Genomic DNA, 14,794 nt, shown 5'->3' with positions numbered 1-14,794 from the left:
ATGTCCACACTACAAGCCTCATCAAAGCAGTCACTATTGCTGATCATTCCTGATGTGGTAAGAAAGTGTTTTTAAAGTTAAGTTGCAGAAGAATCTGTGCCATCCATGGGGGTGTTTTGCTCAGAACTAGCAGCTAATGGCGTGAGTCACAGGCTGAGCGTAAAGCAGTTTGGAGGTGAAGCCACACTGCATTGGCTCACTGGAGCTTCGTGGAAAGTGTGGATTATTTCAAATGCTAGCTCTTTGGGTTGGAGTGTGTGCTTATCTGTCTGTCTGTCTGTTTATCTGTCTCTGTCTAGAATGGCCTGCCTCTTAGGGGCCGTGTGGAAAGGATAGAATAGCAGAACTCAGTTTCCTCCCGTGGTCAGGCTGTGTTGGGTAGGAATGGAAGTCTCTTTGAACCCCAGGTAGTACTCCTTTGGCTTTTTAAATCTGTGTCTACAGGTTTGTAATCGACAGTACTTCTGCTCTCATTTCCTTCCAAGTCAAAAGAAACACTCCCCACTCTGTGACAAGCATCAGCATCAGCACACAGGGGATTCCTCTACAGAAAAGCTAACGGTTTGCTGGGTGCAGTCGTTAGTGTGAGGTGTGAAGATAAATGTTTCCACTTAGGGGAAGTGCATGTCCATTACATGCTGCCAACCATGACAGTGTCAGAACACAGCAACCATCTCATGGCTGTTATCTGACCTCTGAGAAAACGCAGTGGAAACATTTGTCCAGGTTCTCTGAGGATTGGGGCCGCCTTGGGACAACCCGAAAACCCTCCTTGTCTTGCGTAAGCGAGCTGGAAATGGGGCACTGCCTGGGAAGGTCCAGCACCAGATATCCAGCAAGTTAGTTTAGGCAGCAATGCTATAATAGCTATTACTTATTAAGTATCCACTGTGTCCCTGACTTTGTGTATGAAAATTTACACATACTTCTAATCCTTACAACTCAAGAAGTTCAGACCTAAGAAGTGACAGCCTACACTGTATCAGAAGGAAAGTGGTCATTTCCTAAGAAGTGACAGCCTACACTGTATCAGAAGGAAAGTGGTCATTTGTACCCAAATTTGGATGATTCCACCCACCCTCTCTCAAGCCTCCCTTTGCCTCTTTAAATGAAGAGTGTAACAATGCTTTAGCAAATCACAGGACCATTTGCCTAGGGCTAAATCAGTGATTTGAACAGTCTTTTACTCTTCAGGCCAAGTAGCAAGTGCTTCTGATAACAAACTTGCACACACTTATACTGCACCTCTTTCATGCTGTTTTCTGGCCCTTGGAAACAGTTCAGAGACTTGCTGGGAGAGCCTGCTAGGAGAAGAGCTTGATGCTCTCTTTTTTTCTTTCATCCAAGTTTTATATATTCTATGTGTACAATACAATGTTTTGATATGCATACACATAGTGACATCACTACACCCAAGCAAGTTAACGCCTCTTTCTCCTCACAGTTATCTTTACATGTTAGTGCTGAGAGTTGAAATCTACACTTAGCTGACTCTGGGACACGACATAGCATTTCTAACTACAGGGGTGGAAGTCACCTCCTGCTGTTGCTGATTTTGAGATGCCCCTGTTGGCTTTTCTGCCCTTCCATGGAAGCCAAAACAGCCTAGAACCCTTTCCTCTCTTTCGATGCTCAGGTCCTGGCTTCCCCACTGAAATATGTGGGCTCTGAACGAAGGCCTTTCCCTTAGCAGCATTCCTGAGAATGAGAGACTCTTGTGTTACATGAGGACGTGGAAGCACTTGCTCAGCTGGTGAGCAGTGCAGTGGAAGTTCGCTGTGTGGAACACATGCTTCAGCTCCCTTTCCCCCTGTAGTTTCCTGAGACTCCCTAGCTTTAAGAGCCAAGCAGATATGCATTTCAGCATTGCGTTCATTAGAGGGATCAGGGGAGGAGCATCAGGTGGCATGGCTTGGGACAACTCTATCAAGAGGCTGTCTAGTTACGTAGCCTCAGTGGACTCAGGCTGCCAGTGTAGTACTAACTGCCTGTGTGTGGTAGGTGGTGTCTCAGGTTGTACACTAGTTAATATATTTAGTTACTTTCAGAGACGAGGTCAGAAGTTTGCTCTTGCCAAGTACCCATGGCTCACTCCTGTAATCCTAGCTACTCAGGAGGCTGAAATATGAGAATCATGACTCAAAGCCAGTCTGGACAAGAAAGTCCATGAGATGAGACTCTTAACTCATGATCTTTAACAACCAAAAGTTAACTGCCAAAAAGCCAGAAATGGCTCAAGTGGTAGAGTGCTAGCCATGAGCAAAAAGCTGAGGGCCTGAGTTCAAGCCCCAGGACCACCCCACCCCCCGCCCGGCACATACACACACACACACACACACACACACACACACACACACACACACACACACACACACACACACACACACACACACACACACACACACACAGAGTTGGCTCTTTTTAGGGTTTGTTTTGGTCTACTACTACTGAGGTCTCAATAGTGTGGACTTAAATCTGAAATGGGTAAGATTCGCAGATTGTTTCCTGACAAATGTGTAAGTGGCCATTTACTTGTGAGTTCTTCTCCAGGGAAGAGAGCTCTTGTGGCATGAGATGAATGAGGTCTTTCCATTTCAGGAGTTGGAGCTATTCTTATATTTCAGCCTAGAAATGCAATCTCAAGATTATAACAGTTTTCTCCCTCTGACAACAGGGAATATTAGTCAGAAAGCCTCCCAGACAAAATCTAGTTCCAAATAGGCTTCTACCTTACAGAGGAGGGAATCAAGACTTACAAAGTGTCCAATTTCCGGGTCACACAGTGTGTTGGTGGCAGAGGCCAGCCTAGAACCCTTGGCTCCAAATCCCTGGTCCCTGTTGGTCTACTGTGCCTGTGAATGGGAGTTCATGGCCTGGTTCCAAAAGAAGAGCAAAAATCATTCAGTATTGTTCTTTGGCCAAACCCCAGCAGGACTCTGGGAGACTAAGTAGGGCCACAGCCCCATGTTTTGAAGAGTCTCAAATAACTACTGTGCTCACAGAAACAGACTTGGCATTGCTGTGCCTTTCAGGAAAGATTTTATTTGTAAATATCTTAATTTTATTTACTAGGTTGTCTGACACATAATAGCATGCATTATTAATAGAGCAGCTTAATACTATCACATAGGCATGCTCTTTGAATCGTAAAATGAGCCCATCTTATACAATGGACTTTACAACACCATGTGACCACTGCGCATGCTCAGAATATTCTAGCAGGCTTTCGTTGATTGACCTTATGGGAGCATACCAAAGAGGCAGTATCTGTTTCCCTGAAAGGCAATTCACCTATAAGTACATCTTTAACTCTGTGTTTGTGTGTGGGGTGTGTGTGCGAAGGACACAGAAAAAGAGAGTCTGTGGTTCTCACACTTTTATTTCCCCCCACTGCCCAAGTCTGTCCACTACCTCCAATGGTAAGTCACGGAGATTTCATCTGCCACCCGCGGCCTTGTGAGCGGTACAACCACGGAACGGTGGTGGAGTTCTACTGTGATCCTGGCTACAGCCTCACCAGTGACTACAAGTATATCACCTGCCAGTATGGAGAGTGGTTTCCTTCCTACCAAGTCTACTGCATCAAATCAGGTGAGGTGTGGGAGGCTTACCGCCCATCATGAGCTTCCTGCCCGCTTTGGTCCGCCTATGTCCTGGGCTGCATCCATCTCATTCCCACACCCAGCATCAAGAAAAGGCTGTAGAAAGATATCATTGTGGCAATGTGGAGCTAAGGCTGGACTCTGCCAGATGATTCTAGGCCCAGTTTGGGGCCTAGAGTATGAAGCCACCCATTTCTAGACTAAAACTCCATCCACGCTCCAAACAGGATCCCTAGCCCCTGGCAGCTTTGGCAGAATCTCAGCCTCTTTACACAGTCTTAATTCTCCCAGCCTCAACTTCCACTGGCAAGGATACCCATGGGTATCACTCTAAGTATGCATATTGCTCTGGAACCCAAGCAATGCTTGACTCCACCTTTATACCCCCACTGAAGAATGCAGAACAAAATGCAAATGATGTGCTGTTCTGCTCTCACTTACACAAATGAAGACCATTTGCAAGTTCCATTGCTTGCTAACTAGTAACAGATTACTTATAATTCCACTTTGCTGCTGATCTCAGCACACCTAGTAATGACCCTATCATATGGAGGCCTGGGTACCACACATACCCACGGTCTCCTGCCCTTCCCCATCCTTCCCACTCCTCCCAGTGTTTTCTAGGCCAAGGCCATAGCCTCAGCCTGGAGCAGTTAATGATGTCTGCCTACTACTCCTCTGAACACAGCATGGGAGAGAAGTGTTTACTAATGCTGGGTATCTGGAGGTTCACAGATGGTTATGTGAGCCAGCGAGGAGAAAAGTATAGTCTGAAGATGACCCCTGAGCATGATGAGGGGAGAGAGAAGGTGGGAGGAGAAGGTGGGAGGCAGGGAAACTTATACAAAAGGACAGGAATCTGTTCTGGAAATGTCTGCCCTACTGCCCCTTACCTGGCAGACACCTGATGGTCAGAGGTGATGGAGCGAGAGCTAAGGAAGAGCTGTGTCCTCTCAGTCTTCCTCTTCTTTGCTTTACCCCACCTTCCTTTGCCAAGCCAGCAACAGGTCATAGATTATCACCAAGGTCTTAGCCCAGCTTCCATTTCCTTAGCCCTTGGTCCAGCTCAAGATAACTTCTTCAGTCTCTCTGTCCAAGAAGCAAGCACATTCATTAGGCTGGTGCCAGGCTTTTGCACGTGGTCTGGCATATGAATGTGCAGGTCTGTCTTCAACCCAGCAGAATCCAAGCTGGAGATGGGTTTTGGTGTCCCAAAGACATGAATATCAGGAGGCATATCAGGTATGTGTTGTCTCCACTAAGCTACTGGGATGAGGTGGCAGACCATAGATGTTTCATGTGCCAGGAAAGGAACTTGGAGGGGGCCTCAGCAAGTGCTACAGTTGGGGAGTCTCATATATGGCTTTGTTCCCTCTCACCACAGAGCAAACATGGCCCAGCACCCACGAGACTCTCCTGACTACATGGAAGATCGTGGCATTCACGGCCACCAGCGTGCTGCTGGTCCTCTTGCTTGTCATCCTGGCCAGGATGTTCCAGACTAAGTTCAAGGCCCACTTCCCCACCAGGTCAGTGCAATAGAGAGGAGGTGATGAGTACAAAGTACTCTGGGGCAGCAGGAGAGAGAAAACCACTTGGCGAAAGCCCCTTTGCCCTTTTTTCCCAGCAGACCATTATGAAACAGGCACTGTGGGGACTGGAGAAGGGGGCAAATCAGGGATAACAAAGCTGTGTGCTGCCCCGCCAAGGGCACCCCTCCGAGGGTGGGGGGGGCGGTCTACTTGCATGTTACCCTGGAAGATGAGACATACACACACCTGAAGAAGAGACAAGGTCAGAATGTGTGACGTAAGAAGGCAGCCAGTGGGTCCAATGGGACACCTCCCACTCCTGCGTTGGAACCAAGAAAAGGCTGCTGAGAATCTGCCTGAAAATTGGATCTAAGCCGCACCAGTGGAAGGCATTTTCAGTCACCATTACTGTTTGAGATCTAATGCCTTAGCACAGGAATTTGCTTTTTCTCTCGCAGCGACATTCTAGTCCCCAGAATTACGTGTACCTTCCCTGCTTAGGAGATGAGGAGGGTTTTTTAATTGACTACTTCTCTCTTCCTTCCAGCAAGGCCCAGTGTCTCTCACACCTCCCCGGTGTGTGAGCAAGGAGAAAATTGCCACCTTGCTGCAGACAGCATCCGCCCCTTCCCCTGCGCCTCACATCTGAGAACACCTGACCTCACTTAGCACTTTTCTCCTTTGCCTGACAATAGGAGCCCCACATGGTCACACCTTCAACCCTTCCCAGGCCCAGAGATGAGGCACCCTATCAAGCCAAACTCTTGCTGAAGTTCCAGAACACCTTCCTTCTTCTCAAATCTACCCTTGATGCACTCTCTCTCTCTGTCTCTCTCTCCAGCATTATTATTTATTAATCAAGGGACCATGTACCATCACTGAACAATTACAGTATCTCAAGGCAGCCAGAGGATTACAAAGAGCTAGACTGCATAGCTGTGATTGATAGTGCATCAGAGTACTTTAAAATGGCCTACAGAGCTATTTTCTACCTATGCCTAGAAGAAGCTTCTAGGATATCGACTAAATATTAAGATGTTTACAGAATGTTCTTGATGCCTGCTACTCTTAATCTTTCATGTCTTTCCATCTTCTATTTATTCTCAGTTGTTTAGGGGAAGTTGGTCTTACCTACTCCAGTCAGTGGTAGGTTTTCAAGGTCAAGATCAGGGCTGGGTCCCATTAGAGAAGACACCATGGCGATGTTTTCTGTTGGGGTGTGTGGGAGTTGAGGGGCATCATTGGTGCTTAGAGGATAAGTGAAGAACAAGACTAAAATGCCCTGTCTCTGCAGCATGGCACATTCACCTGAGTAGACCCAGAAATAAGGCTGGAATACCCCCATGCTACCAACCCCGTCATGGGCCCAGGGACCTCCTGATGCAGAGGCCAGCACTGGCAGCCGCCTCCCGGGAGTGGTGCGCTGACTTGTTCACACTGTTTCCCTGCACAGGGGCCCTCCCAGGAGTTCCAGCAGCGAACCCGACTTCGTGGTAGTGGACGGCGTGCCCGTCATGCTCCCATCCTATGACGAGGCTGTGAGTGGCGGCTTGAGTGCCTTAGGCCCTGGATACCTGACTTCCGTGGGCCAGGGCTGCCCCTTACCCGTGGACGACCAGAGCCCCCCAGCATACCCCGGCTCCGGGGACACGGACACAGGCCCAGGGGAGTCAGAAACCTGTGACAGCACCTCGGGCTCTTCTGAGCTGCTCCAGAGTCTATATTCACCTCCCATGTGCCAAGGGGGCAGCTGCCTCAGCTCTGACAACCCTGACACAATTGGTAACACCGCGGGGGAGGTGGCATCCACCAGCCCAGGCATCGACATTGCAGATGGTGAGTGTTTTGCCAGGCTAGACACAGCCTCTGCACCCTACTTCCTTCCCTGTACTCAGCCCTCTGCAGCACAGGGCTGCTTCCATCTCCTGACTTCTCCCTCAGCTCCCAGTGCTTCTTGCTCTATCTGGAGAAGCCATGGGCATGGCCAATTGCTGTAAGGAATAATCATTTCTGGATTAATAAGCCCATTAATAAACATTTCAGAAGACCCAAAAGAGCACTGAGCCATCCAGAGTTGAAAGGCTATGGTGGCTGGACTTTGTTGTCATAGCCTCTGTATGGCACAGGAGGTTTCTCTTCTTTATCCTATAATTGGGAAGGACTTCTGCAAGTGGGACTCCAGAGCAGGATCACACACAGGCAAGGAGAAGTCATCTGCACATGTGTACCAGGGCCCAGCCACATCCCAACCCAGAGCAATTCAGTGTGCAGAATTTCCCTATAGGAAGAAAAAGGTATAGTTGTACCTGTTTGCAGAGAAAGGATGTAACTCCTGGTAAAGGAGGAGAAAATACATCTGATTCTTCAAGGCTCTGTTTCCCACGGGAGAAAAGCCCCAGTGTAGCTTTGTTAATGAGAACAGGAATCTTTGCTTCTATCCACCGTAAATGTCAGTAGTCCCAGAGTCCCTTGCCTGCCCGCCACGCTGCCTCTCGGCATGTGCATTCCTAACTCTTAGGCCTGTCCTAAAAATCTAACATTTTATGTTTTATGACCTGAGAATCAGGTCATAATTGTTGGTCAGCATATAGATGTCCTGTGGGGGAGTTGGTTTATTTGATTTTCCCCCCAACTTAATGTTTTCTTCTCATCACTTATCTCTGGAATTATAGTCTAGTACAGCTCAGAGTTGCAAATTCTGGTGTGTTAGGATTGTACTAAGTTAAAAAAAACAAAACAACTCTTCTTTTACAGAAATTCCTCTGATGGAAGAAGATCCCTAACCAGGTGAAACTCCTTTGGGGAAAAGAACCTTAAAACCTTGGAGTGAGGCCACTGAAGGACAGAGCTTGAGGAGTTGGAGGAGGTTGTTTACTAATTTATCTACATGGGCACAGTGATGCCCATCATACATCGCCAGTGTAACAGCGAGTCTGACAAACTGCAGGTGCACTGCTTTTAAGTGAGACTCAAGGGTTTACCAAGACCAGTGGGGATGGAGGGCAGAGGGGGTGCCTGGCACCTCCCTGGAGGATGGTGTGCGGTATCTCATGCCATGTGATGGGGGACAGTTCCCCCCGCACATCCCGCTGACTTTTGTTGTGAGTACTCCTTGCTCTTCCGAAAGCATGTCACACATTATGTAAAATAGCTTCTAAAATCTGCTTCAAACTGTCTGGGGACATCGGATTCGGATGGGTCGGTCTCTGCAAAAGGTCCCTGCCGAGCTGCGGGCAAGGAGCAGAACCGACTCCTGCCCTACCTCCCCGCACCCTCTCAGAAAGAACCTGGCTCCCAAGGAAAGGCTCTCATGTGACATTCAGACCATCTTCCTCCATCTGGATAACTCCACTCAAGGCAGGATATGACAGTTCCAGTAACAGAGGAAAGGAAAGAGGACTCCGTCTGCTTCCTGGAAATGTCTTCAAAGAGTAGAGCTCACACGTACCCTGTGCTGTCTTCTGGTGATGTAACATCAGCATTTGTGTTCATGGTATGCCACGTGGACCCATGGTGTGTGATTAAGTCCTATGACCTTGCACATGGTGGGGATGTGTTCGAATGCATCTTGTGGAGATGTTTGGTTTGGACACTGAAATAAGAATCCACTTAACAATTTGTCTGAATCAGGCATCCCTTTCTGGATGACTATTATGTTACCCATACTCCAAAATTTAACTGCTTTTATTTTCCAAATAGAAATTGTTTCTGTAAACATATTCTGCCTCCAAAGAAAGTGTGAATGTAAGCTGGGCACCAGTGGCTCATGCCTGTGATCCTATGTACTCAAGACACTGAGACCTGAGGATCATATTTGAAGCCAGCCTATGCAGGAAAATCTGTGAGATTCTTATCTCCAAGTGGTAGAGAGCCAGCTAAGGGACAGCACCCAGGCCTTGAGTTCAAGCTCCAGTATTGGCACGCACATGTACACATGCACACACACACACACTACACACACACACACACACACACACACACACACACACACACACACACACACAGACCAGCCCCCAACCACTGTCCCTTCTTGCTTTCATACCTCTGCTGCCTGACCATCCCACATTCCCACCAGTGTCTCATGACATCTACTAAGTGTTGATCCTAAGAAATAGACTGACTTAAAAAAAATGTTCTGAGTCTGGAAGTGTCTCTTCCTTTCCTCCTCTGGGTCTTAGACTAACATAAACAAAACTCTGATCCATAAAATTGCTGTGCTGACAGAGCAGTAAGAGCTGGAAGCTTGATCGAGTCCTTTTTTTTTTTTTTTCTTGACACAGACTGATTAAAAATTAAAAAGAAAATGACAGCTTGAAGTGTGACTTTCATAGTGGAGTGGAGCCAGGTGGGTGGGCCGGAAGTGGGTGGCAGTGATCTCGGGCCATGGAAATAAAAGGTAAAAGATAAAGAGCGTCAGGCCAAGGGAGACACCACATGGGAAAGGCTGGCGTCTCCACTCCCAGGGAACAGCCATCCTCAGGCTGCTCGTTACTGCCACCAGCAGTAACGAGTGCTAAGCATGTGGGTACCGCACTGGGAAATGATACCTGGCTTGAGTGACAGCCTCACACTGCCCCTGGTGCAACTTCGCCATCACCAGCTGCGTCTTCTCCAAGGGGCTGGTGTTTACAGAGGTCTGTGGATAAACATCACTTGCCCTGAGGATATGGGTGCCTGGAGTCCACCATATTGCATCCTCCCCAAGGAACCAGACTTCATCACTCCCACACCTCTCCTTTCTCCCATGCCCAATACAGGTTTGTGTATCATTTTTCATGGCCAGAAGAGGTGGCAGTTGGGGACTATGTCTGGGGCGGTCCCGTCCTCCTTGCAGGAAATGTTTCAGCAGCAGGCAGCACTCACCTACAGACCACACGCAGGACTGCCTCCAGCCCCAGCCCCTGTGGAAACAGGCACCACAGGGCCACGGGCATCTTTCAGGCATGAAGGCGAGGCCTGCTCGCATACAGCATCAATTCCCAGCCACGTCCCCAGGATTCCCCTGCATTGTGAGCGTATCACAAACTCAACGGTGATTTTTCGTCACTGTAATGAGTGTATGTGGCAGGAAGAATCTTCGCGGTATTCCAGGCATGTTGATTCAGACTCATTTCTTTTCAACATCCCTCTTGAGTATAAGAGATGAAGAATCACCCCCCCCTCCTGCCACCTCATTGCGAACACAGACCTGGCATGTGGTGAATGGGTATCCTAGCAGTGTAACGGAGAATCGTGTCCAGCTTCACCTTGGGGAGGGCCAAGGGCCATCCCCCAAGAGCTTGCCTAAGGTGAAGGCCAACAGGAGGGTCACTGAAGTGTTGCTCCCACAGAACCACAAGCATGAGTTCTGGCTGATTTCTCCCCATCATGAACGCAGTAATAGTCATGGACATCTTCACACTTCATTTCCATGTAGCTTCTCTTAATTGCAAGGGTGTGGCTTACTGGTGTGGAATCTTCAGGACCTTTTCCCACCTAATTACACCCAATCCAGCAGCTGGCACAGGGCCAAAGGCTGCCTGGTTCATATTTCTGCAGAAGTCAGACACACGTCAGGCCCAGGATTGTGAAATGCAGAGGATTCTGGGGCACTATGTTCAGTGGCTTCTGCATCCTTTCTCCCTCCCTCAGTACCCAGCAGGCAGCTCCCACCCCCACCCTTAGGGCAGCCCCATCTCCAGCTGTTTCCCACAGAGGAAGCACCGCATCATGGAAGAGCTGAGGCTTCAGAAGGGAATGCTACCTAGCTTCCCAACTTGTCTCCTCTGTTACCTGGCTGTGCAGTCAGAAAAGTTACTTCTCTGGACCTTGATTTCTTCATGCAGAAGTTAGTGATGGTTTATCTCTGCCTTGAGGAAGGACTGCAGGAGAATGACGGCCTAGGGAAATCACGTACCAGCACTTAGTAAATATCTGATTCCTGGAAGCTACTGTCTCCCTTATGAGTGGTAGGGAGGCTGCGGTGTGTGTGATTAACTCCACCCTGTACACCCAGTCACCTTTGACCCACCTGCATCCTATCACCCTCCAAGTGAAGCTCGAGGCGAAGCTTTTAGGGGTTATCCTGAGCAGATAGACTGACAGCTATTCCTGACCTCCTGGACTTCTCTTCACAGGTCCTCATCAGGCCTTTGCCCTCCTTCTCAGCGCAGCCCTGGCCTGTATGCTATGGAAAGTTCTGCTCAGGAGGACAGGACAACCTCTAGAAATTCCACCCCCACCCCCACCCCCAAGGACTCTGAAGGACTCAGTTCATCGTCACAGGCAACCCTGTAGATTATCGCTAACCGTCTTTCCTAATTTTATTGTCTATTTTGGATTTAAAGCATAAAAGTTAACACCCATACATTTCCAAGGTGATAAAGGGGAAAGTCCACAGTCAAGATGCCTGGTCTAGCAGGAAATACTGGGCCCCGGAGAGCAGCAGTTGCTTGTCAGGGAGGGAGAATATTGAGGATGGTGGTATTGAATCATAAAACTTAACACAGATCGAGTGCGTCAATGAAGTTGTGGTTAACTGCAGACCGTGACTGCACCATCCCACAGTGGGCTGGAAGTCAGTCCCTGGGTGTCCACAATGCATCATTTTAAATCAGCAGGTGCGTGGCCCAGCTGCCTGAATGGAAGCCACAAACTTGTCAGGCTGAGAGCCTATCCATGGGTTCCAAGCCATGTGGCTACAGGAAGAATGGGAGATGAATGGTATATTTTAGAAATGGAGTGGTAGGGTTGTTGGAGATGGGGTAGGGAGAGCTGGGGGCTACAAGGTCAGCAAGTGCCAGCCCATAAAGGCCCAGGGGTCTCACATGAGGGAGGTAAGTATTTGCCTTAGAATAAAAGGAGAAGCCATGACAAATATTTGCAGCCAAGAACTTGCTCCCTGCGGTCCCTGATCTTCTTGCCTTAAAGAAACTGAGATTGGGTTAGCTGCTTTCCATCTTTCCTGCCCATCTGAAGCTTAGCTCTCTGCCCTCATTGTTCAGGTCATGAAGCAGGTCCTCTCTTCTGCATCCCAGTATGAGCTCACCACAGACCGGTACTCCAGGACTCCCCATCGAGTTACTATAATAACGGGAACCAATGGTTCAAGAGGACCTTTCTTGTGGATCTATACCTGGACCCCGTGACTCAGAACTTAATCTAACAGGAATGGATTTTTAAAAACCAAACACTGATTGAGTGCTACAGCACCCTCACATTATTATCTCAGTTAACCCCAAGGAATCTTCTAGTGTTGCCCTGTACACTTCACTACTGAGGCCACCCTGCCCCTCCCCGCTCCTTGGTGACAATGTCTGGAGGAGAAGGTTGGGTTGTCACAACTGGAAGTAGGTTGCTATCTAGAGAACAGAAGTCCATGGTGGTACATCCTACAGTGCCAGGAAAGTGCCCACTGTACCCTGACATCCCAACAATGAACTATGCAGCCACCTGTTAAAGGTGGGAAGTGAGAAGCCTGGGTTTAGGTCCATTCATAAGGCTATGGAACCTGCTTAATGTGCTTTAACTTGCAAATAATACTGGCTGGATCTGGCTCCAGAACTCGTGCTCAGAGCTGAGCATCTGGACCATTTTGTATCCGGAACCGTTTGGCAGTCAGGTGAAGCCTATGGAGCCTTGCTCCAAATAATTAAGTTAAATTAAGTAAAACCAATTTAATTACATTGAACCACAATTATTACACTTCTAAAAACAAATGCATAGCATAATTGTGCTATTTTTAATGTGTGGCATTAAATAACAAAATCTACTGTGGGTCCAACACATAAGTTACAGAAGTGGTATTTGGAGATTCTGTAAACACTGTTCTTTTTGTGTGTGCATGCTGGTACTAGAGCTTGAACTCAAGGCCTGGATGCTCTCCCTAAGCTTTTTTGCTCAAAGCCAGCACTCTACCATGTGACCCACAGCTCCACTTCCAGCTTTTTTGGTGCGTAAGTAGAGGTAAGAGTCTCATGGACTTTCCTGCCTAGGCTGGCTTCCAACTGGCATCCTCAGATCTCAGTCTCCTGAGTAGCTAGGATTACTGGTGTGAGCCACTGGCCTCTGTCTCTGTAAACATTGTGATGTGCTGTCATTTATTTAGTTATGATTGTGGTTTATTGCCTACATGGCAAGTGATGGAAATGCTAAATTCAGCTAGAACTTAGTAATACTGTAATGAGAAACTAACATAGTTTCTTATCTAAGTCCATGGAGCACAAGAATTACATCTGCTCATCCAGGTTAAAAACCTTGATTCTAGAGCCTGGGCTCCTAAGGCTTAAATTGGCATCCTTGTAGAGTAGATATCACAGGGTCATATAAACTGTCCTTATCCTTCAAATGTCCCCTGTCATTTAATTGGTAGTCAAAGGGAAAGAACACAGACTTTGGAAAGAGATAACCTGCGTTCATATTCCAGCCCCACCACCCACTGGCTGTATGAGCTTGCATTTGTTAATTAACCTCTCTGAACCTCAGTCTCTTCATTCACAAATTGGGGAGAGTATTACCTGCTTCACAGGCTTGCTGTGAGATTCAATAAGACAGCAACTATCAGGTGCCCAATGCAATGTTAACCCCATGAATAAGTGTTCAAAAGTGGCAGTTGTCATTATGCTTAAGGATAGTCAGAGTTGAATAATAGTTTGAGCAAGATTCTAAGGAGTTGATATCACAATGACATATGGCAGTTGATGGTTATCTGTCACATTACCCAATTCTTCCATCTGTTCAAGTGGCTTGTCATAGATGATACACCAATCCTACCCTGCTCTTCTGTTAGCCACATTTAAATGCTTTGAGGTCTTTGCCTCCAAAGCTATAAGTATGTATCTTCCATACCTGCACACCTTCTCTATAAGACAATGCGACTCAGCCACAAGTGCATGCCCCAACCCAAAAATAAGCCTGAAGTCATATAACTTCCCTGTTTTAGAGCAGTTTGGCTTTTTGTTAGTGACTTCTGAGGCTATCTCCAGTTTTATAAACTCCAAACCATGTTCTTGTCCTCAACTCGTGGTCCTAATCACCCAAAAACAAGCTCCCAGCACACAATGGGGTTGTTTTATCCTGCTCATACAGGAGCTCAGACACAGCATTGTCCACACCTAACAAAGATGAAAGATGCATGCTCTCAAAGTGACAAGGATAAAAACACAAATTGAGGGGCTGGGAAGTTGGCTCAGTGGTAGAGCGCTTGCCTTGCATGCCTGAGGCCCTGGGTTCGATTCCTCAGCACCACATGAGCAAAAAGCAAAAAGCCGGAAGTGGCATTCTGGCTCAAGTGGTAGAGTGCTAGCCTTGAGCTGAATAGCTGAGGGACAGCGCCCAGGCCCAGAGTTCAGGCCCCACGACCAGACCCCCCCCCAAAAAAAAACACACACACACACACAAATTGAGATCACCATGTTTGCCAGAAAAGTAGAGTTACCTTTTATTCTCTCTATAGTAAAAGGCAAACTCAAAATTATCATTCTATGAAACTATCAAAGAATATACAGCCCACAGATGAAGGATGAAAATATTCTAGATCCACGGCAGCAGATGATTCATAATTACTTCTAAAATTCTTTGTTTTCCTGGGATTTTAGGATGTCTGTGTGGTTGTCAACTTTCTTGTAATATGTAATTTGTGGTGTTTTCTTATTCTGTGTACATATCCATCTTTGTATTGAC

At 47.5% G+C, this 14,794-nt stretch overlaps 1 protein-coding gene across 2 annotated transcripts in view; it reads left to right on the top strand.

The window, feature by feature from the left end:
- The window catches only part of LOC138827444 (sushi domain-containing protein 4-like), a 111,364-nt gene extending 101,932 nt beyond the window's left edge, over nucleotides 1–9,432 (top strand). For both annotated transcript variants that reach the window (XM_070022946.1, XM_070022945.1), the window contains 4 exons: nucleotides 3,400–3,591; nucleotides 4,987–5,131; nucleotides 6,588–6,970; nucleotides 7,889–9,432. In XM_070022946.1, coding sequence (XP_069879047.1) covers nucleotides 3,400–3,591; nucleotides 4,987–5,131; nucleotides 6,588–6,970; nucleotides 7,889–7,917 — 749 coding nt within the window. In that variant the 3' untranslated portion in view covers nucleotides 7,918–9,432. The remainder of the gene's footprint in view (nucleotides 1–3,399; nucleotides 3,592–4,986; nucleotides 5,132–6,587; nucleotides 6,971–7,888) is intronic.
- The last annotated feature ends 5,362 nt before the right edge of the window (nucleotides 9,433–14,794 follow it).

Source organism: Dipodomys merriami, unplaced genomic scaffold (genome assembly GCF_024711535.1).
Source record: "Dipodomys merriami isolate MVZ:Mamm:240054 unplaced genomic scaffold, mDipMer1.0.p SCAF_156, whole genome shotgun sequence".
NCBI classification, from domain to species: Eukaryota; Metazoa; Chordata; class Mammalia; order Rodentia; family Heteromyidae; genus Dipodomys; species Dipodomys merriami.
The sequence above is the reverse complement of the archived record's forward strand: the minus strand, read 5'-3'. Positions and strand labels throughout refer to the sequence as shown.